This window comes from Ctenocephalides felis, unplaced genomic scaffold (assembly GCF_003426905.1).
Source record: "Ctenocephalides felis isolate EL2017-DRISC unplaced genomic scaffold, ASM342690v1 CF-g0.4_SCAFFOLD_01886, whole genome shotgun sequence".
Taxonomy (NCBI): Eukaryota; Metazoa; Arthropoda; class Insecta; order Siphonaptera; family Pulicidae; genus Ctenocephalides; species Ctenocephalides felis.
Window position 1 is genome coordinate 181,560,485 of NW_020538040.1, and position 22,827 is coordinate 181,583,311.

At 31.8% G+C, this 22,827-nt stretch overlaps 3 protein-coding genes across 4 annotated transcripts; 1 reads left to right on the top strand and 2 right to left on the bottom strand.

The window, feature by feature from the left end:
• Positions 1-53: 53 nt before the first annotated feature.
• On the top strand, positions 54-1,633 carry LOC113377396 (ribosome biogenesis regulatory protein homolog). Its single transcript, XM_026617708.1, has 6 exons — positions 54-250; positions 323-572; positions 637-873; positions 945-1,049; positions 1,121-1,272; positions 1,354-1,633. Exons 1-6 carry the CDS (start codon positions 108-110, stop codon positions 1,499-1,501), a joined length of 1,035 nt encoding a protein of 344 aa, XP_026473493.1. The 5' UTR covers positions 54-107; the 3' UTR covers positions 1,502-1,633.
• A 244-nt stretch (positions 1,634-1,877) lies between these two features.
• LOC113377495 (BCL-6 corepressor-like protein 1) lies at positions 1,878-3,875 on the bottom strand. The gene is given in 3 exon segments (XM_026617841.1): positions 1,878-2,716; positions 2,718-3,329; positions 3,463-3,875. Coding segments are annotated over 3 exon segments (1,251 nt in total). The 5' UTR covers positions 3,475-3,875; the 3' UTR covers positions 1,878-2,089.
• Positions 3,876-10,505: 6,630 nt separating this feature from the next.
• Positions 10,506-20,913, bottom strand: LOC113378793 (uncharacterized threonine-rich GPI-anchored glycoprotein PJ4664.02-like). 2 transcript variants are annotated; one of them, XM_026619387.1, is made up of 8 exons: positions 20,887-20,913; positions 20,611-20,821; positions 20,092-20,256; positions 19,375-19,585; positions 18,837-19,075; positions 18,645-18,761; positions 18,216-18,407; positions 10,506-18,151 (listed from the first exon to the last, which is right to left on the bottom strand). In XM_026619387.1, the coding sequence occupies exons 2-8, from the start codon at positions 20,686-20,688 to the stop codon at positions 10,817-10,819; spliced, it is 8,337 nt and encodes a 2,778-aa protein (XP_026475172.1). In that variant the 5' UTR covers positions 20,689-20,821; positions 20,887-20,913; the 3' UTR covers positions 10,506-10,816. The 2 variants fall into 2 exon arrangements, with proteins under 2 accessions (XP_026475172.1, XP_026475171.1); XM_026619386.1 differs by lacking the exon at positions 20,887-20,913 and having other exon boundaries at positions 20,611-20,852.
• Between the last annotated feature and the right edge of the window lie 1,914 nt (positions 20,914-22,827).

Here is a 22,827-nt window from a genome sequence, read left to right on the forward strand (position 1 = left end):
TAACGGTGTTAACGGCGTGTTCGTACTGATCACTGTCTTCTTATTTTAACCTAGTCTGTGATGTCAATGTAAACACACGTGCTGTATTTATTGTTTTGCACGTTAAAATGGATATCGTAAACGAAATTTTTAATAAGGCGAAAGAAGATTCATATAAACCTATAACCGTACAAAAACATTTAGATCTTAATTTGGATCTAGGCACTTTATTGGCATCGGATATAAATGATTTGGAAGACAAATCTCTTAGGCATGCCAAAATAGTTCTTACACATTTTTATTGACTTTTAATAACTTAATAATTATTATTATTTCATTACAGATCTAATAGAAATGTCTATTTATTGAATTTGACGAGGGACAACACCCAAATCTTATTTAATGAAATTTGGCAATTACCTACAGAGCGTATTGAAGAGACAATAGTAGCCAGATTACCTACACCTTCTACTGTTCTACCTAGGTCATTGCCTGTGCCTAAGCCCAGGCAACTAACTAAGTGGGAAAAGTTTGCTAAAGAGAAAGGGATCGTTAAAAGGAAAAAAGCTCCTGTGTTCCATGAAACTTTACAAGTAGGTTTTCGCATATATCATTACAATTCATATATCATAAATTCAACATTTTACACTTTTGTAGAAATGGGTACCCAATTTTGGTTATAAATCTGCCCTTGCTGAGAAAGAAGATAAATGGGTTGTTGAAGTTCCACAAAATGCTGATCCAAATGAGGACCAGTTTGCTAAAGCAGCACACGAGAAAAAGGAAAGGGTAGCTAAAAATGAATTACAAAGACTTAGGAATATTGCCAGAGCTAAGGGTACAAAAGTGCCAAGAACTGGTTTGCCAACAACTGACAAAGCATCTGCGAAACAAGTAAGATTGGCATTCATGTATATTTGCATTTAGTTTTTTTATTTACTGAAATTCAATGTTGTTTTGAGTAGTTAAATGCGGCTGTTTCTGTTGCAAAAGCATCAACAGCATCATTAGGAAAATTCCAACCAAAACTACCTAAAGAGAAAAGTGCTAGAGGCCTGGGTGTTCATGAGGTTTGTTAATTTATTATTTAGAATATTCATACAGCAGTGAACAAATTTGTTGATTGCATTTTTCATTGCAGCTCATACCTGGAGGAAATAAGAAGCGTAAACCATCACATTTAACTGATGAAAAATCAGAAAATTTGGAAGTTATAAATTCAATACTTAACAAAAGACCAAGAATTGATATTGAGAAAGCTGTATCAAGACATTGTAATCAAGAACAATTAGAGTAAGTTATATAATATTAATAACTTTATTTTTATTTTAATTTATTGCATTGAATTAAATTTAGACCAAATATCATTTACAGACGATCAGAAGAAAATAGAAAAAAATCGGGTACAAATAGGAAGAAAACTGGTAAAAGTTTGCTTAAAGGCAAAGGTGCTGCTAAACCTAAGGGTGGCAAAGGGCAACGTAATCCTAAGAGGCATAGTGCAGGACGAAAAAGGCGCTAATATATTTTTTATAGAGACCTCTGTACTCTCTAATTGTTAATAAATTTTCAATAAACTGATGTGTTTCTACATATAACTAATATTACAACTATGGATACTGCATGAGATATGGACAAGAATCGCAAACGAAAAAGAGCATGAAATAATAATAATTATCATATATATATTTAATGCAATTTATGTATACAACTAAAAAACATGAAATCACAAATTTGATATGTTTAATGTCATTGTTAAACAAATACTAATTTTATAAATAAAATAAATAATTTAGTATTTGGTAAATCAAATAATTGAATTTCCGTAGCCATAATGCATGATATAATTTCTAATCTAAATTTTATTGATTATGTGTAGTAAGTAACTAATGGCTGTAAATGGTATTACACATATTCCAATCAATAACTATTATGCTAATAAAATATATAAGTTTACATGCATGAGTTAACTTCATGTTATGAATTGTGGACTTCAGAAATAATTTCTCATAGCCTGAAGCTTCTCGCAATCACTGCATGTGTAGTATGTCAATAAATAGAAGTATTTTGTACAATTTAATTAAGCCTACAATACACTGAGCATTTACTTCTACAGTTGTGAAACTGGAGGTTCATGTGGTATAAAGAATGAAATTGGAATTGGTGCTCTCATTTCATATGCGGTTGATGAAGCTTCTTCCAGATTAGCATTGTTATCACTTTGCAAGTCACTTTCATTGTTATCCTGCCAACGAGCTATGCCTTCTGATTCTCTATTAACTGGTAAAGATTGGTATTGTTGAAAATAAATTGGATAATTATTTCTTCTCTCATATGGAGGTCCAGGATATGGTATGTTATTGAATTGTGAATATCTAGGTTTTTCATATTGTGGACGCACAAAAGGTATTTTCACTGGGTAGGGTACATGTTTAATAACAGGATATGGTTCCTTAACTTTAATTTGAACGGGAACCGGCACCTTTTTTTCTACTGGATACGGTTGTGGCACATATATTTTAATGGGCACTGGTACTTTCTTTTCGACTTCTACTTTGTATGGTACAGGCACGGCGACTGGAACTTTCTTCTCCACCGGATAAGGAACTTTGACTTCAACCGGGTACGGAACTCTTTTTTCGACTGGATAAGGCTCGGGCACTTTCACTTCAACTGGTATATGCTTGTATACTGGATAAGGCTTAGGCACATGAACGTATTCTTTTTCAACTACGCGTACAGGGATAAGGTTGTGGCGTTTTGACTTCAACTTTGTATGGAATTCTTCGGATGACGGGGTAAGGCACTTTTCGTTCAACTATTTTCTCAACAATTTTTTCCACCGGCACTTCGACTGGAATTTTTTTGTAAACTGTTTTGATGTGATTGTGGTGATGATGATGGTGGTGGTGTTTTACCTTTGTTTGCATCTTCGCGATTTGACGGTGTAGTCGACTCTCGATGGCGGTCATTTGCGGTGGTTCATTTTGGTACATTTCCATCATATAGGGCTCCGGCGGTGGAGGTATTTCCGGAACGCTATCGTTATTATTTTCATGTTGTTCGGCAGCATTGTCTATTAATTCCGTGTCTTCAATTGAATCATCTTTTCTTGATGTAACCATCGGCGTCCATCCGTTTCTTGAGGATTGCTTTGGCAACATATCATATACACTGATGGTGGCTTGGACTCGAATGTCTCCGCCTTTATTTGAACTAAAATCGTTAGCTTCGTTCAGAAGATATTTGTCGTTCAGAACACTTTCCCTCCGTAATATTTGATTGTTCTGATAAACCTCATTTTTTTCCGACCTCGCAAACTCGAATAAAATGATCAAAACAATATACATCTGAAAATTGAAATAACAGTGGGATAATGTAAATAACACTGATGTTTTATATTTAGAATTTCCAAAATGACTATTAAAATATATTATCATTGTTGGAATTATTTATTAAATATATTATAAATCAAATTATTACCGATGATTTCATAATGCCTCGTATGATTGGCTGTAACGCTCGCAAACGAATGTCCGTCCTAGCTCAGTTACGCGATTATATATCCATGAAGAAGCCGAAGCCTCTGCATACTATACTGGACACATGGACACGTCGAGGACCTGAGCTGGAACTGGCGTGTACCATATCACTTTCCCTGATGTTTTCTCATCCATTTCGTACTTTACATGTACATCAGACCGCATAACAAAATATTCATTTTCATTGTCAGTTTCATTTGTGTGCATCCACATATTAATATTAATCCGCACGCCATTGAATAATTTAAATTATTATGTCTAATGGTCTAATGTCAGCGCTGCAGGTGCCACTACCGCAACTTGATTGCGTGTTATGAGATTAATTCATAAACTTTTTGCTTCAGTGAACTACTATCATAACAGGGAATGTTTACCAGATATAATTATACATTTATGAAAATCACTGTCACTATCACTAACAATAGGACACTAAAATTTTGCACTTTTTTGCATATTCCGAAGAGAACGGCTTAGACGATCGTCTCGTAAAACTGATAAGCAAGTACTTAACGAGTATCATCAAATGACTTTTAATTTTTTGAAACCAGTACAGCCGTTTTTGAAAAGGTCAAATTTGACTCGCACGCACACACACAGAATTTTTTTTTACAATTTCAGTCTCAAACGAGTGAATGACTTGAAACGTCGAAAAAACATAATTAGCAAATCGGGGTTTTTTGCTGAAAAGATAAGGTTCTCGTGAAACCTTCATCAGATAATATTACAAAACAACGAAGAGCAAATTATTCTAATTGTGAGGAAGATTGCACACGTAATTCCACAATATAGAAGGTTCGTAGCGCTGTGATAAGCGCCTGGCTTCGTAATCACGAAGTCATATATTCGAACCCTTGTTTCGGACAATCTGAGGTCAAATGGTAGTGATATGTATTTGCACTTGAAAATATAGATTAAAATATATTTTCAAATGAGAATAACCCCTTTCGCCAATGATGTAAAACTGCCTTTTAAAATAGACACGTTAGATGTATTTTCGTAACTACTGATAGGACTCTTTTGTTCTTATTGCTGTTCAAAAAAATAAAATAAGGCAAAAAAGGATAGAATTGACTTGAACGATCGATTGTTGTACCTAAAACGCAATATAGTATTTTTCACGCAGTTATTTACAATAATGAATATAAGTCGTACCTGGTGGTACTAAAAAATTATGAAGAATAACCATTTAGCACGATATGATACATGATTATTCATATTGGTATAATTAGTATAAACATAAAAACGATTCGAGAAACTTATTATGAAACTGTTTATAAACATTTGTTTGATAATACATTTTTCACGCTTTTAATTATATTATTGCTATTCAAGATGAAACAACTATGTATAATTTACCTTTCATACTTTGCTCGAAGTAGTTCCACAATACGAATTTTCATACGCACTTTCACAGATATCACAATCAAACCTCTTAAGCACTGAAAAGGAAACCTGTAATGTAAATAAAAAAAAAATAGGTTTATTGTTTTATCTGAATATAGTACAATAGTCACTTAAATATGCAATTACCAGAATTTAGTCTTATCGTTGAAATAATTCCAATAAAAGGAAATGTTAATGAAAAATAATTATGTTATGATGTATTTTCAAGCAAAAACTTACTTTAACTAATTGCAAGTTGAGAGTCTGCCGCCATAACCATATAGTATATATCACCATCCTAGTATATCGATACAAAAAATAATAGAGCTCACTTCTAAATTTTGATTAAGATTTTAATTAAACCATCTAATATTTTATCAGTTCATTTTGAGCACCAAATCTATCGTTATCCAAGTTTCATAAAAGTCTGTGAATGGCTTCTCCTAGTTAGTGAATATATTCTGCAAAAACTATAGTATTGCTAAATTCTTTGAATATAGTTGGCAAACATTATAGAGCCATTTATTATTTCATAATACTGTCGCGGTAATAAATGTGGGCTAGCAATCCCTAATCTCGGCCAGCTCAGTATCAAGCAGTATGATATCAGGAGTTTCACTTGAGATCATAGATCTCAAATATGACCTCAAGTGAATATGGCCTTTCGGAGACATTGCTGCGACATACGCGCATAATAACTATTAGATACATACCATAAATCTTTACTTTGTGGTTCAACAGCCAAGAAATTTCGAATTCCTTTCTTGCAACCTATTAATGTACAAATAGTAATGACTCTAGTAATTAGATAATGTTGTAAAAAGTGTTTGCCTGTTTATATAGAAGCTGATGTGTACGACATCGGTTTCAGTAGTGTTAAAGCTGTTTGGCACTTATGAAACCGATAATATTCGCAGTTCGCAGCACGCTAGCCTTTCCAAAAAAAAATCTATTCTCTTACATTTTTTTTGTTAGAAAACAGATTTTTAGTTAGTTTTTGTTACATTTTTCATCGTATCCTTATATAAATTCTTCAATTCAATAGAAAATAATTAATAATTTATCATATCATTGATATTTATTAGTGACCGTATAACGCGATTCGAATGCTATGATTCGTACTAATTCTGAGTATATAATATCGTGGTTCCCATTCAACACGAATTAACCTGATTCGCACATTAAATCCGAGATTAACCCTTTTCACTCGGATGCCGCCTCACTCACCGCGCTGTAGGAGGGTTGACTGTATATCTAATATAATCGCCATACATATGAGAATGGATGGGGAGACCGCTGGGTTGCCTCTCATGAAATAGTAGGTCATGTCTTCGAACAAACATCTTATAGGAGCAGTTCTGATTGCTGTCGAAACTAACAAACAAAAAAAATGTTTCGCAGCCCTGAAAGATTTAAAATATAATGACTTCGTGATGAGGATTTTAGCGACCGCTTTGAACTTAAAAGCATTTATATTTTGTTAACTATTTTACTTTCTCTTAATACATATAGAATAAGTAAATAATGACAATTTTAAGAATTTCATATAGCATTTTTCAGATATATTTATATATTTATATATACAATGCCTGTTTTATAACCATGGTGCTTGTCGTCAACAATTATCAGATCCATTCATATAAGTAACATCTGCTAATATATATGTACAATTTGCTAACGCATAAGCATTTTATGTTATGAAAAATATTTTGAACTTCTTCAAGTCATTTGAACTATATGCGTATATATGTATATGTATATATATACATATATAAATATATATATGTATACATGTGTGTGTATAATTAAATATATTATTTAAAAATTATTATTTATTATACAGTTACGCAAAGTTGGCTTATACATTTACAACTTTTGGAAAGTGTTTACAGGTCATTATATAATATTTGGCACACATTAAGATTATTTGAAAACTTATACATAACTACAACCCTACTTATAGTACTGTATGTTTAGTGTTAATTTAAGCTGTTATTTATAAATGATTTTCATCAAAAATAAAAAATGCAGCAACAGTAGGCAAGATAATAATGTGTGCAATATTTAGTAACGACAAAACACGATATAAATGTTATATAACCAAAAGAACATTTCAAAATTTATGTACAAGTTTATTTTTATATTTTTCTTCACCCTTATATACCACAAATTTTAATTATAATTCACTAGGAGAGAAATTATAAAAATTCCTAAAACATACTATTGCAATTTCAAATCACCAAAAAGTAGTCGCCAAAAAGTACGACTGACCATATTTATTTATATCTAAAAAGGAAACTAATTAAACGCGTTTTGAGATAACCATTCATTGTACATATTCAGCTACAAAGCAGTACCAAATTTAATTTTAGTGTTTCATATTTTACTAATGATGATCAATCAAAACATAACGCATGTTCAAAATAAATATGTATCATATACATTAGCTAGGTTGCCATGAATGCACGACAATTTATATGTACATTGGAAATCCACGCACACAAAACAAAGGTTTTTTGGCCATCATCCATCCAGATAATAAAGGAAAATGCTTCTAAATATTTTTAATGGTCTTCTATACGTTTCTAGTACCAATCTGACTCTTATCCAGTGGATGAAACGCACAAATTATTATTAGTATTTCATTCATTTAATGTGGTTTTGTGTTTCCACTGAAGAAGAGTCAAGTTGGGACCAGGAATGAATGGAAGTTATTAAAAAAAAAATAGATACATTCATTTAAAAAAAACTGATCTCAACGGATAAAATTCGCAAAAACTAATACAAAACCCGCACACAATTAGCAAAACACTTAATTAACAGTGGTATTTAATAAAAATAAGTAGCTTGTTCCAAACACCTTTTCAGCATTATTATATAATAATAATTATTATTATGAAATTTTTCAAATTGAATATATAATTAATTTTCACAATTAATTCATATAATGAATGTTAATCAAGTCTTTAGTTCATCCTATAGCTTTAGTGTTTTGTTTTTAATAACTTGCAAGTTTTATCCACTGATCTCAAAACGCATTGATAATTTGAACATAATTGAATTTTTTTAATAACTAGATGGATGGATGGTATATATATATATATATATATATATATATATATATATATATATGTGTGTGTGTGTGTGTGTGTGTATAAATGCATACATCATGCATAAATATTCGCACATGCATATGTTAATTTTTTTATTATAGGTCATTTTTTATTTTTATTTAAAATATTCTTTTTCATTATCACATTCATTTTAACTTTCTCTACACTTACATAATAGCTACTCGATAAATTAATAAAACTCTTTGCAATGTATATAAAATTTGTCACAATTATATGTATATTGAAAAAAAAAAATGTAAAAAAATATTATATGTGGAAAAAAATATGAAAAAGAATAATATATGAAAGAAATTCGTACATAAATAGCTTCATTTTATTAACCAACTTTTTGCTAATATATATCATTTTTCTGAACTGAATGCCTCTTTTTTATCAAAGAATTATTTATTTGTAATTATTTGTACGTTTCAGGGATATGAAATGTCCCCCTTTTTAAATGTTGAAATTAAAAACGTTAAAAAAAAAAGTACTGACTAAAAATTGAATTATACTTTCTCTAAAAATTCTAATTAAATTAAACTTTTAAAAATTCATATTATCAGCTGTAAGATTAAGATTAAATTCATATTGTAATTGTATTGGAATTGTAATTGACGATACTTTGAGTTTTAGGTGAGTATTACAACTTTGATTCTTTATTATATGCACCTATAACTTGAAGTATCATCGATTATATAATTTGCGAATGAACAATTTAATTGTTAGTTGCGAAATGTTATTTATTTCAATACTTTAAAATTCCCGAGGAAGAGGACATTCCATATCCCCGAAACGTAAAAATAAATATAAATGAAAAATTAAATATTTTGAAAAAAAAATTAGGCTCCAATTCAGGGCAATAAAATCATATATATATATATATATATATATATATATATATATATATATATATATATATATATACATATACATATACATACACATATAGAAGTATATTGCATTTTAGTTCCAACCGACATAACATTTTTTATCAATCAATATTTGAGAATGTTATTCTTTCATATAGCAAAATAAAAATAAATATTTCATCAGTAGTGCAATAAAATTTTACATAATAAACATATGAACTACTTAAATTTATCATTCACTTCTCGTTATTAATACTGAAAGTAAAAAATATTTACGGGCAATATATTATTTATAATAATTACAACATTTTGGTATAAACATTAAATCTATAAATTATTAGCTAATGAAAGAGGTAATAACATTTGAAGCACATATAACAATCTTAAAAATCTACATTCAATAAATTCATATTATCCTACTGCCAAGTTTTGTTGCATAAAAATGCAACTAAAATTGCAGTATACCGAATTAGTTTACAGGAGAGTCCGATTAAGCTGCAGCATTTCATTTACAATGTGAAATATACCAATGTATATCTAATTTTTCATTAAGTTTGCAACAAGAACACATGAAAAATGTATTTACATACATTAACTATCTAGCTATAAAAGGAATTCATAGTTTAATATTTTTTTATAATATATAATATCATCACACAAACAAACACCAATCACATTTCATCAGAACATTCATACGGTTCACCACAATTTTTAAGTAAAAAAAATAACGGTAATGATAAACTGATTTCTGGTAAAATGCGTTCAAATGTATAAACAAACGCACCAAAAATGTTTGATTTGGCAAGATTTCACAATTTCAGTAAACGCGTGAAAGACCAAATGCAATTAATTTTAATACAGTCGACCTTTTATTTTATTACTCGTAAAAGCATAAAAAACAATGTGATCTAAATATGTACATCATTTTCGCATCGAAATTAAGTAAAACTGAATCGTTTCATTACAAAACGGCAAAAAGGAAGATTGCGAATTAAAGAGGAGGAATCAGTTACCTAGGAATTAATATATCATTTTATAAAATAGCTGCACAATTTTCATAAATTTGCATATTGTCATCTGTCATCTGATTTCGCAAAACAATGAAACACAGAATTTCATTTTACAAAGTTAACGAGTACATTCACAAAGCACATTCACGAGCTGTTTTTGATTTAAATTAGCTAACGCTTACATTTCATATTACGATAATATCGTTCAAATCTAATTAAGAGTGCGAGTCATTATTTACAAAGAAATTTACTTTTACAATTAAATAGAACGTGATATGTCTTAAATCATGGATAAACGTTTCATTTCCAGTTGAGGACCACAATCAATTCAAAGCTTTCCGAGCAAATATATAATATATAAAACAGTATACAATCTATGTGTTTTTTTTTCTTTCCTGAAATGGTAGCTCTCAATTCAAAGGTATAAAGTATCAAAACGCGTCATATCATTTGTACTAAGGTGTAAATGTAAAGAGCACCGATTACATTATTACTTTAAAATTAATGGTAGCACTGACTAGATAAATTATAATTATAATCTCGATATATAGCATAGCAGGATTATATATATGAATGTACATATTTCATTAATTATATATAAACGTGCTAGTATATATCTCTGCTTCTAAATTTAGTATCAGATAAATGATAGATATCTATACATACTAATTGTGGAAATGATTTAGTTCTGGTTCGTCAATAAACCAACATCTATTCTCAGTAATACATACTGAAAATGTGTACAAGTTTGTGCTAAAATTAAAAATAAACGTGAACTGTAATATTACACTAAATGATAAGAACTTATTCAAAAAATAAAAATCAGCCTTTTTCGATTAGACGGACAGTAAGCAATATAATGCTTTATCCTGTCAACCTAAGTACTGCCTGTAATCAAGTACGAAACATAATGATACATACTATCTCTTCTTGGATACTAAATTTTTTATTTTGGGAGAAACGGTAGGCTTTCTATTTATTTTTACCGCTCTCATGTTATCCACTTTCGATCTGGGCTTTTTAACAACCGGCACAGTATCGGCGACGGCTTTTCCATTACAACAGGCACAGTTTTTCTTGACGTGCCCCCGAAGCGACAGCCGCCGCGTTGATCCTTTGACCAACTCGTGCGTGTGCTCTTCTGACGGACTAATCGGAGAACTGGTCAAATTTTCCATGTCGGTCATTTGATCGCTCTCCATTGACTTCCTTCTCTTCGCCGAATTCGCAAAGTCGTTCTTCATACTTTGAACTTTATCTGCATTCAAACCATTTCCTTCAAGTGTATCGAGCCTTTTCCTCTTATTCATCCTCGGTGTTAGTCCTCCTGCTCCAGAACTGATGGCATGAAAATTTTCGAGTTGGCCTTGACTGGAATCATCTTCGGTAAACTGCATCTCGTCTTCCGTAGTAGAATGTTCCAATTCCGACTCCCAATTTATTTTAGAAGAATTCTCCTTTGACTTACAGTTGACATAAATTAGACTTTTGCGCGATTTGGTCCGTGAAATATGCGATGGTAAATTAGGAGATGTTTCAGCGGACGTTTGTTCTCCAGACGGCTCGAAAGGTATACTGTTTGAATTGTGGTTAGCATGCAAGCATTCATCTTTACCATTTTTATTTGAGTTCTTATCAGTACTTTCAAATACCAACTCCATGCACGATTCATCCACGGAACGCGAAAACGAAGTTGTACTAAACATAAACTCAGAATTGTTATCAAAATCTGAAAGCGGCTCCTTCTTATTATCATCCGTTTGTACAATGTAATTGTTTGACCTACAAGAACTTGCCGATATTATTCCATGATCAGTAGAACATACCTTGGCAGGTTGTTCTAATAAGTAACCCTCATTTTGCTCGGCGTTGCGACAATGTTTTGTATCATCGAGTTCAGCTTTCACATAATCTGTGTCAGTACTATTCGAAGATGAATCAAGAGACTTAAAATTAGCACGAATATAATTCTTGCCTACGGCTTGACTACAAGTGGCATCCTGACTATTCTGATCAAAAGAATGGGATGGATCGAATAACAAATCGGCCTCTGGAAACAGATCACTTGTACTTGGTTCATCAACTCCCAAATCTTCACATTCTTCCGATAAAGATTTTTGTAGTCGCAATTCCCTTTCCAACGCAGCCTGCTTACGCTCCAAAGTTTGTTGTTGCAATTGTTTGCTCGCTCTCAGCGTTGCGTTTTTCAGGCGATCGGATTTCGTACCATAAGATGAAATCATTGAATTTACATACCTCTTCTTTATAATATCAGAATTCAAATGACTTTGGTAAGACTTTGTGTCCATGTCTTCTCCGGTTTTATCACAAATATTCTCGCAATTTGCATCCACATTTTCTCGGAAAAACTTAATTTCATCTCCCATTGTCAAATATTCAACATTTGAGGTAGTCGGAACGTACCTCCAAGGAGTACTTTCTTTAGAAAAAATTTCATTTTGATCAATCATTCCATTTTCAACTTTGTTATCTTTCTGGTCATTATTAGTTTTTATTTGACCATTCTCATTGCCATCGATTGTTTCAACAGAATTGGTGATTGTGGGTGAAGATTGATAAACATGATTAGTCATCTGGCTTAGTAGTGGCCCATTAATTATACGATTGTTTGTATTGATTAATATAGACTGGGCGCGCTCATCTTGTGCCGTATCGCTCGACTCAAAAACTTCACTTGTATTAATATTTTCACGATTTGAAGAATTTACTAATTTTATAACCGGATTGGAACAAGCTAAAGAAGATGTGACAACAGCATTTGCAGTCTGCACTGGGATATTATTTGATTCTTTTGATAACTTTGGTTTGTTGGTTCTCAAAGATTGTATATCCGACACAGAAGCATTAGTTTGCCCAATATTTTGCGTCAAAACAGCTGGTGATGATATACTAAGTGTATATCTACCCTGAGATTCTGTCAGAATATTACTAGTACTAACTATTGTAGATACATCAGGAGTAACATTAATTTTAAGTTCATTATTATCTTCCACAGAAAAGTTATTTTTGATTTTAACTAAATCGGCTTGTGACAATTTTTGCCCATTATTATTACTAGAAGTGTGGGTGATTGTAGAATAAGTTCTGACTACTGCTGGTGATTTGGAAATAAATCCAGTAACATTAGCAGAACCAACCTTAGAGGGACTAGCACACACAACATTCATAGTTGATGTGCTTGAATTCAAAATTATTTTTCCTTGAGAGGTAGATAAACTGTTAATAGCAGTACTGCCTTTATCTGCAATTGATTCTATATATGCAACTTGTTGGTTTATTTGATTTCCAGATGGTAATTTTTGCGCTACACTAGTTTGATTATTAGTAACTACTGATTGAGTCAGTCCAGTCATAGTTTGAATGGCTGGTATTTTTATAGATGACGCCTGCTGTGCAATTATAGGCTTTTGAGCTTGATTTAATATACTCTGTAAAACTAAAGCATTTGCATTAGTACCTGGTCTAGTTGGAACAGTTGCTAATATTTTAGAACCACCAGAAACAATTGTTATTTGTTGACCTCCCTTAACCATTGACATAGGAAGGATGTAATTACCAGGCACAAGAACAGTAGCTGTAGAAGATCCTAGTTTTCCAACTTGAGCTAATGCTTCACCAACAGCTGTTTCAGTTATAATAACATTTCTTTGCTGGGCACCGTTAGGATCTGTAAAAATTACATGCCGAGCAGGTGGCAGTGCCTGAGGTTTTGTTTCAGATGTTGTAGCAGTGCCATCACTAGAATCTGACTGTGCGCTTCTGACATTACCACCAACATCGGAAGAAGTATCATGTATGCAGTCTTCCATGCTTGATATGCCTTGAGATGGAGAATTCTGCATAGAAATCTGCACCAAACCACAGGAGCTGTCTTCACTTCCCATTGTGTGATGATCATCCGCACCAGGGCTCATCTCAGAAGCATTTGAAGTACCTTGCCCAGGTGGTCGTTTTGAGCCAGAAGATTTTTTTCGTTTTGAATTTGGACCAGGATTTGCAGAAGGATTTGATCGCCTGCGGGGAGCTGGCTTATTATTTAAATCAGGTGAATTTCTCAACTGTTCTGCATACTCTGCTAATATGTCATAGATCCTTTGTGCAGTTTGTTCATCTTCTTGAGGTTTCTGAAGTGGCTTCGGCACAGGTGAAGCTTTCGAAGTGCTTGTTGAATTTGTTTTTACTGTTTTCGATTTAGACTTTGATGTCACTTTTGGAGGAGTCTTTCCTGCGGAGGAAATTGGTGTAGTAGGAGCAGGCGTGACACAAGGACTGGAACTACTTTGGGAAGTCACACTCAATGCTGGTGAAGGAGCCTGCTGATAATTTGTAACCACTACCACTGGCGTACTTCCTGCTAGTTTTGCAAGATTCTGACTCATATATGTAAGGTTTAATCTTTGTGTAAGTGGTGACACTGTAGTTGTAAAAACAACTTCTTGTCCAAAAGATGCAGTAGACACATGCAATACCGATTCTGAAGACTCACTTTGTGATTGAGGTATAAGTAATCCATGTGATATATTCGATGACAACGAAACTTGTACATTTGGAGAGGGCACAGCAACTTGTATATTTGGCTGGACTGTACTTCGTTCTTTAACTTGCTCCAACACCATGTCAAATTCGCGCAATTGTTCTAATGTTGAGGAACTGACTGAAGAATCCATGGGGCTTGTGCTAATTAAATTATCAGTGAGACGTGAACTCTGACTCATTCTGGTCGATGGAGCAGGAGTAGCAGTTAATACGAGCTGTTGTTTAATAGGACAAGTAGTTGTAAGTAATGTGTTTGGTATTTGAAGGACAGGCCTCACCACTTTAGCATTTGAAAACATTGCAGAAGAAGGTACATTTAATTTAATTGGAAGACTTGTTTGCAGTGCATATAATGGTTGTTGTAAACTAGTTCGTGTAGTCTCTGTTGAACTTCCTTCACTTGACTCAGCTCGAGTCTGGCTAGTAAATGGCGTGCCCGGAGCATTTTCTAAATCACTACTAACTGGAGGAGTAAATGTTGCTGCCAGCAAAGTATTTACTTTGTTCCGCACAACTGAACTTTTGGACACCATGACTGGTTCCACTGTTTGGATTGCCTGTGTGTCCACTGAACTTTGTGGCAACTTGACTGGACTTCGATTTATATTTGCATTAAATAATGAACCAGTATTAATAGGAATCTGCCGAGTGTAAATTACTCCTCCGTGCACAGTTTGAACACTTAAAGGGGTCATAGCTGTTCGACTTGCTGTTCCGGCCAATGTTGTTACAGTTGAGGTGGAACTTGGTAACTGTGAACGTTTTATAATTACAGGGTTTATTGCATTCTGAACAACTGTGCTTAATAAAGTACCATCATCAGCATCACTTTTGTAGGTTTTGATAACAGGCAAGTTTGTAACATTATTCGATGCACTAGATGATTCACCTTCATTTGTAGAATCTGGATTTCCACTGTTGTGAAATGCAGCCTTACCAAAAGCCTGATTAAATTTTGGCAAACTAGTATTTTGATTTGAGCTGACTGTTAATGTAGTGGCAACAGTATTGGGTTGCTTAGATGTGTTATGAATGTGCGTAATTTTATTTGCTGTTTGAATAAACTTGGCATAATTTTCTTCATAAACAGACCTTGTGTTAATACCGGTTCCAGCATCAAGTGGCCTAACCTGTGTAGATGACGCTGACTTAAATACGCGATTGTCCACTTGCTGAATTCTTACATTGGCTGGATTTGCAGAAAATGGTGTTAACTGAAAAGTTTTTCCATCCGTCTTACATATGAACTGAACTAATTTAGAATCAGATGCACCAGATAAGCCTGATATTAAATTTACACCCTTAATAACTTGAGAACTACCTTGTTTTTGTGACTGATTCAAAATTTGCAATAAGTGTTGCTGAGATTGAGGGCTGCTTGTGATGTTTGCATTAAGCGTTTGAGAATTAACTGAAGTCTGTAAAGTGGAAGATACCAAATTACTATTATTTGAAGTATGTGGTGTACTTTGTGCTGTGGAAACTATTGAATTACAATTTATCATATTTGATGAAGAAAATGGGGGTCTCAAAATTTTTTGTGACAACACATTTAATATAGTAGGATTCGATTTCAAATTTGGATTTCCTGATTTAGTAGGCATGGTTATTCTATTTGTAAGCAAATTTGTTAACGTGGAATTACTAATTTTTAAACGACTGTTATTGGCCTGAGATGCATTTGATATGACATTAAGTTGAGATATACTAGTAGAAGGCGAGCTATCAGTAGATACATTATCTAATGTTTGAGAAGCAGGTACTAAATCAGGTAAAGTCACATTAGAAGTCTGCAAAACTTGAGGATTAGATTGCACAGATGACACAGCGGCAGCTGATACAGAAGAAATCACTTGTACAGAATCACAATTCAAGGTTGCTTGTCCAATACGCTGAATATGTGGAGTTACTGGCGTACTCAAACTTCCAGACTGAGACATTGAATCGCCAATAGATATTCTATTTGCTTCCATATTAGAATTTGGCGTTGATGTAGTTATTGTTATATTTGATTGTGAAGAAGACCTGCTTACTTTAGGTGGAGACATTGGTTGTTTACTTGTGTTATGTACAAGTTGCACTATTTGCACTATCGGCTGCACTTTATCTGGAATTAACATATCAAAAGAACTAAGACCGGGAATGCCTGATAAAATATTACAATTGCTATTGCAAACAGACAATTCAGTTTTACTTTCAATATTTTCCCTATTACCATTTTCATTTGAAATTTTATTCATTTTAACACAAGCCTTCGATGAAAAATCTCCTTCAGTTCCATCTTCCATAGCACCTTCATCAACACATCTATTCAAAATAACACGAGGACTAAGATTCAATTCACTCAGAGCTGGTGCATATTCATTTACATATTTTACAACACTAGGATTATTATTCAACTTTTTTGAAGCCTTTGACTTCATATTAGGACGATACTTTCGTAAACTTTTAAGAACATTAGGATCACTTGATTTTTTTTCAGGTGATATAATAGAAGTTAAATTACTGAAATCACATATTTTTGATTCACCAATCACTGAACTTTGTTTAGTACCATCACAAGAATTTTTATTTTCCTTTGAATCTGCAAAAAAACTGTTTTTAGAAGAATTTTTAGCACTTATTGTCCTCAGTTCCTTAGCGCTATTTAATTTTAACTTTGATCGAGATTTTTCATAAGAAATAACATCATTAGACAAATTGTTAACTTTAGAAAAGAAATCTTGTGTTTCCTTCGTGCCAGTAGCGTGTGCATCAGTAGTATCAACATTATCAATAACCTCTTCAGACTGTTGAATTTTCCTTCGCTTTACAATACCCTGATCTTTAGATTTTAAAAAATCGTCACTATCATATTTGGAATCCTGGGTGTCATCATTAGTCAAATCTGCACACATTTCATATCCCTTCTCAATACCATTATCCATGCTGAATTTATCAACCTTAGGCCAGCTTTCAAACTGCCGATAGTCAATTTTTAAGTATTTCAATCCTTCAGAACTTTTGAATGTGCCTTCTTGAAAATACATGTAATTTTCACAAGCTTTACTCAGTTCGGACCAATCATGTAGCCATGTTAATGTTTTAACTCTAATGCTGCTGATGATGCTAACTAAGTCTTCACATAAACTCAAAGGAACATGCTGAACTAATGAATCTAAAACTGAATTAGGAGAACTCATTGTATCATAGTTTTCATATGTGGTAATTGAATTTCCAGTCAAACCAAGTAAAGCATCCATTGAACAATCATTAGTCTTTGCCATTCTGACTCTAAAAGATCCACAACTACAACATAAATCTAATAATCGTCCTTCTATTTTTGAACTTTCATCATAAGGTGCATGCAATGGACAACTCCAAATTTTCTTTTGCCCTGTATCCAAAGTCTCGACACTGTCTTTTAATTCAATAGTCTCATCATTAAGTTTCAATTTTCCAGTTGCAATAGCAATTTGCTCCACTTCCTTTAATGTCTCTTCAGTTGGATTTAGCGAAAATGCTGTTAAAATGCATTCCCTACAAACTCCTAAATTATTCTCAAAAAACCTTTTAAACTCCATGAACCGCTTTGATAATTTAAATTCAATAAGTTTAGTTAAAGTTTTATCAGTCTTACATTTTTCCAAAAGGTTCACATCAAATGTTATGGCTCGAATATAGAGTTCTATGGTTAAAGATTTGGCTTCTTCATTATACTGGAAAAAAAATATATTAGTATAATAATAAAAAAAAAAAATGAATAAATTGCTGATAACTTACCATGCTAAATAAAGTATCTGCAATCAAACATATTTGATCTGTAGATTTCGCATGCTGTATTAATTTTTTTGTCATTAAAGGTAACTGAGTGCGATCACAATATTTATTTTGTACATATGCCCACTCAAATACAAATTTCTCAAGCATATTTTGTTTTATTTTGGGTTGTGCTAATGCTTGAACAACAAATACCTGTAATGATATATACATATATATTACTCAATTCATTCTTTAGGCATTGTATTAAGCTCATTATGATGTAATAAGCTAATAACAGTTCAAGAATATATGATTTAACAATATGAAGTTACAGTACAAAATATTTAAATTGTAAGGATTATTTATATTTCAATGAAGGATAGTTTGCATACAAATTGCATTAAGCAACAACAGAAAAATAAAACACCAATGTAAATATAAACTCATTACCTGAGTAGCTAATTCTGCAACTAAATAACAATTACTCCAAACTTTAATATTATCTCTTTCTTTACTGCGAAATCTTTGTATGCACTTCAGTCCCTCATCCATCGTAAGCTTTTGCATCTGCGCAATATTTTTAAACATTTATTTAAATAAATAAATTTTAAATATTGTTTCTATTATTAAATCAAAATTTACCTCTGATATACAAATCTCAATTTGGTCAAATTTGTGCAAAAGTGCTAAATAAATATCTATTATGTAATAGACTTGATCAATGGACAGAACGGATTCCAATGATTTTCTACTTGGCCATTTAATACATTTCAAAATTACATCTGCCAAACGTAAAGCTAAATCTTCACAATGAGCTTCACAAAGAATATCCAGCCTGGACACAATAATATATCCTTCTTCGCTGCGCAGATATTCCATAACTGTAATAAATTGACATTGAATATATCGAAATATAAATCTAATTGGATCTCAACAAAATTACTATTTAATTTTATGTGTTTATAATTTAATCTAGAGAATTATCTACACAATTCTGTACACTATGCCCTACATAATGTGTAATCATGTTGCAATTACCATACATAGCTTTGAAACCAGTACTTCAACAATATATAATTTATATACCAATTTCATCAATAACAAATACTATGAGAATCAAAAAATTAATTCCAGTAAGATTTGTATAAATCAAATGATTTTAATCAAAAAAAATTCATACCATGATCTGCAGATATAACATATTGCTTTTTTAATATGATTTGAAGAGTTGATTTTTTCCATGGATTCTTAAATAAATTCTGCAGTACATTTAATCTGTGTAAAGTTGTATTTTTCGTCTCTTGTGCATTTTTAAGTCTATTATTAATCATAGTCGTAATACAATGATTTAGAACTGTTAATTCATCTTTCTTTAATTTCACCCAAGTTGCCTATAATATAAATTTACATGTTGAAAATATTTCTTAGAAAATGAATAGTTTCTTTTCAATCTTTAAGATTACTAACTACTTATAATTAAAAAACATATGTTCTTACAAGGAGAATCAATTGAACTTATTATATAGCAACCAAATATTTAGTCAAAATTAAGACAAAAAAAACTCTTGAATAGATTTACTACAATATCAAACAACTTATGATATGTATAATATCTACATCAATCCTGTCAATCCAATGTAAGGAAATGATGACTTAAGTTTTCTGCCAAGACATTTTGATTGGTTGAACTATAATAGATCTGATAAAATGTGTTTGATTTCAATAACTATGAGATTAATGACATATTTGTAATAACCGAAGAAAAAGCATGAAAAGAATTAAATATCTTGTTTGTGAATGGAAAAAACATATAATATTACGATTATTTTTACCTTTACAATTTTAATGTGAATGTTTTTTAATGTTAATGTGATTTCTTGGTGCATTGTTTTATTACCTGGAGTATCAACTTTGCGGTGTGGAAATACATCCATTCTATGAGCTTGTCAATATGAACACTTTTAGAACTATCATTGTAACCAACGACGGCCTTCCAAAGTCGAACTAAAATTGACAGCTTTTTTGGGTGGTTGTTAGCTTCATTTTGTATTTGCTGAAGTTGCTAAAATCAGAAAAAGTGTCAATCGTACATCACAGAAAAATTATGTATTTATCATATTGCATATTCGTTATTAAACTGATCTTACAGAACTAAGCATTTGTATATATGTCATAGTCGTGTTTGTGGCGGTTAATTGCATATTAGATTTAGACACATTACACTGAACGAAATGCACATATTTATTGATAACATAATGAGAACAAACAACATTACGACACTGGTTTTAATGTCTTGAAAGAGCCGTCAAAGAACATAACATGGCGCACAAAACACAAAACAAAAACTGTCGCACGAGTTTAACAATGGGCACAGTGAATTCATCACATTTGAAAAATGACAAATTTAATACGTTACCTCGAGTTGGCTCGATATAATGCTCCTGATGTCAGAATCATTAGTTTTATCTAAATTTTTTCTAGATTTAGACGCCATATTTTCAATCCCACAACAGTCACGCACCGAGCCATTTACTTATTTACCTCGGCTGCAAATTCGTTCACGAATGTAATAAATGGCCACTGACGTAATTATTATTGTCAAATATTATATAGCGCTATGTAACCCACTGAAACGATACACACAATTATCACAAGCGTTCATAAATATATACATTTCCACTTCAAGCATTACATTAACAATTGAAGTTTTTTATATTTGTGGCAAATATATTAAAACGGGTTGCCACACGTGAACGGCTCTCATGTTGACAACTTGCGTACCCGGCGATTTAAAATTTCGCGAACTACGAAAAAGCGGCAATGGCTTTACGTTTAGTAAGGACAAATGGACAAATGGACAAACTTGTTTGCCGAGCTTTTATTGCATAATAACAATGAGTTCAACAGGCACATTTTATGTTTTACAGCCATACTGATTACGTTAGCAGACGGGTATTTAGTTAAAAACTCTTCTTTGTTTTTATACACTTTGGCAAGATATGTTATTTTTTTGATTTGTCACCCTAGTAATTGCCCCTCCCTGAAAACTACTGACTAGATTTAAATTTTTTATGACCTATACGATTAGAATTATAACTAGGTGTAAGTGACATTTTGCCTTAAGGCAAGTTGCATGTACTTCTCAATATGTGTCAGTAATCGGCTATATCGATAAGAATTTATATTTAGCAACTTTTCAAATTGTTCGAAATTTTGACGTAGCTCATTATTCCAAACAGTAATGCATTTTTATAATTAAACCACTTTTTATATTTTTTACTGTACAATGTTCGTTAGGAACGTGAACACCATGATCATATGAAGTTTGAAAAAAAAAAAATCACGAAGAAACGACTCTTTACTACTCGTAATTTACAACTGATATACTTTGAACTGTCTTTGAATTTTCTAAAACGGTTCAAGATTCGTTACAAAAACGTGGAAGAACAATTTCGGACTTACTTATGTGCTAATTATAGAAAAACGGCTCGGCCCCCTCTCTCGCAAAATAATTTGCAAAAGCATATGAACCTTATTTAATGCACATCAAGAAATGCTTCATTTATCCTATGCTATGTATTATAATAATAAATACCTTTCTCATTAGCCTACAACCAAACGACAATCATACATTCTGATCTTCGTGTATATTCGCGTATTTAAAATACCAAAGTAACAGAAAAAATAAAACGACAATTTTTTTTTGTAAATTATCTTTTACTTACATATAAGTGCGTATCAATTTATATTAATTTCGAGGTATTATAATCTACTATATACATACACACATTAGTAAAAATTAATAATTAGCATATACACAAATCAACTTGCTACTAATTGGACATATGCGCAAAGCAATTCAGGATTTAAATTTATTTACATCTATCATGGTAAATAAATATGTGATAAAATATTGTATAACAATATAATAGAATTAGTGATTTTATAAAAAGTATCTGGTGCTACGAGTCAGATTAATGGATGTCTGTCAAGAATTAATGTATAGTCGTAGCAAATTATTTAGTTTTATTTGCAAGCCGAGTTTTGTAAGATGACACGAGGTCTTGCATCAAAATTCACCTGTTATTCAACAGAATTAGAAGTTTACCTAAAGTTTTGAGAAATCACGAATTTGTGTTCTCAAATAGTGCTTTGCCATCTGATACCTTCTTTACACCTGATCGTGAGTTGTTTTAGTAATCTATAGTAAAATTATGATTAAGTATAACAAATTTGTTGGATATTTAATATTTACATAAATAATTTATATATATATATATATATATATATATATATATAATTTAATGCCAGTCATGTTTATCATTTTACTGATAATTATTTTTTTAAATTAATAAATTGACAGAGATTTCATACATATATATCAATACACCAGTACTCATTTGCACTTTACACAAAACTCTACGTTTTAATAAAAGTCTATTTATCAAAGTTACACAATGCGAACAAAATATTAAATAGTTCAATTCTGTTTACACGTTTCTACAATAAAAGTTTTTAATCCACTCGTTTAACTCATTTAGTCACTTGTGTGTTTATATTTCTAATGAATTTGCTTACCATTAGTGCCGTACGTTCATTAGCGGGTACATAAACTATTACACTGTTTTTATTT

Excerpts from the sequence above, each read along its gene's own strand:
- LOC113378793 (XM_026619387.1), bottom strand. The coding sequence starts at position 20,688 with ATGGCGTCTAAATCTAGAAAAAATTTAGATAAAACTAATGATTCTGAC. Across the intron at positions 19,076-19,374 it reads TGTTATATCTGCAGATCATG|TTATGGAATATCTGCGCAGC; the intron begins GTATGAATTTTT and ends AATTTATTACAG. Across the intron at positions 18,152-18,215 it reads CAGATACTTTATTTAGCATG|TATAATGAAGAAGCCAAATC; the intron begins GTAAGTTATCAG and ends TTTTTTTTCCAG.
- LOC113377396 (XM_026617708.1), top strand. The coding sequence starts at position 108 with ATGGATATCGTAAACGAAATTTTTAATAAGGCGAAAGAAGATTCATAT. Across the intron at positions 251-322 it reads TTGGAAGACAAATCTCTTAG|ATCTAATAGAAATGTCTATT; the intron begins GCATGCCAAAAT and ends ATTTCATTACAG. Across the intron at positions 1,050-1,120 it reads GAGGCCTGGGTGTTCATGAG|CTCATACCTGGAGGAAATAA; the intron begins GTTTGTTAATTT and ends TTTTCATTGCAG.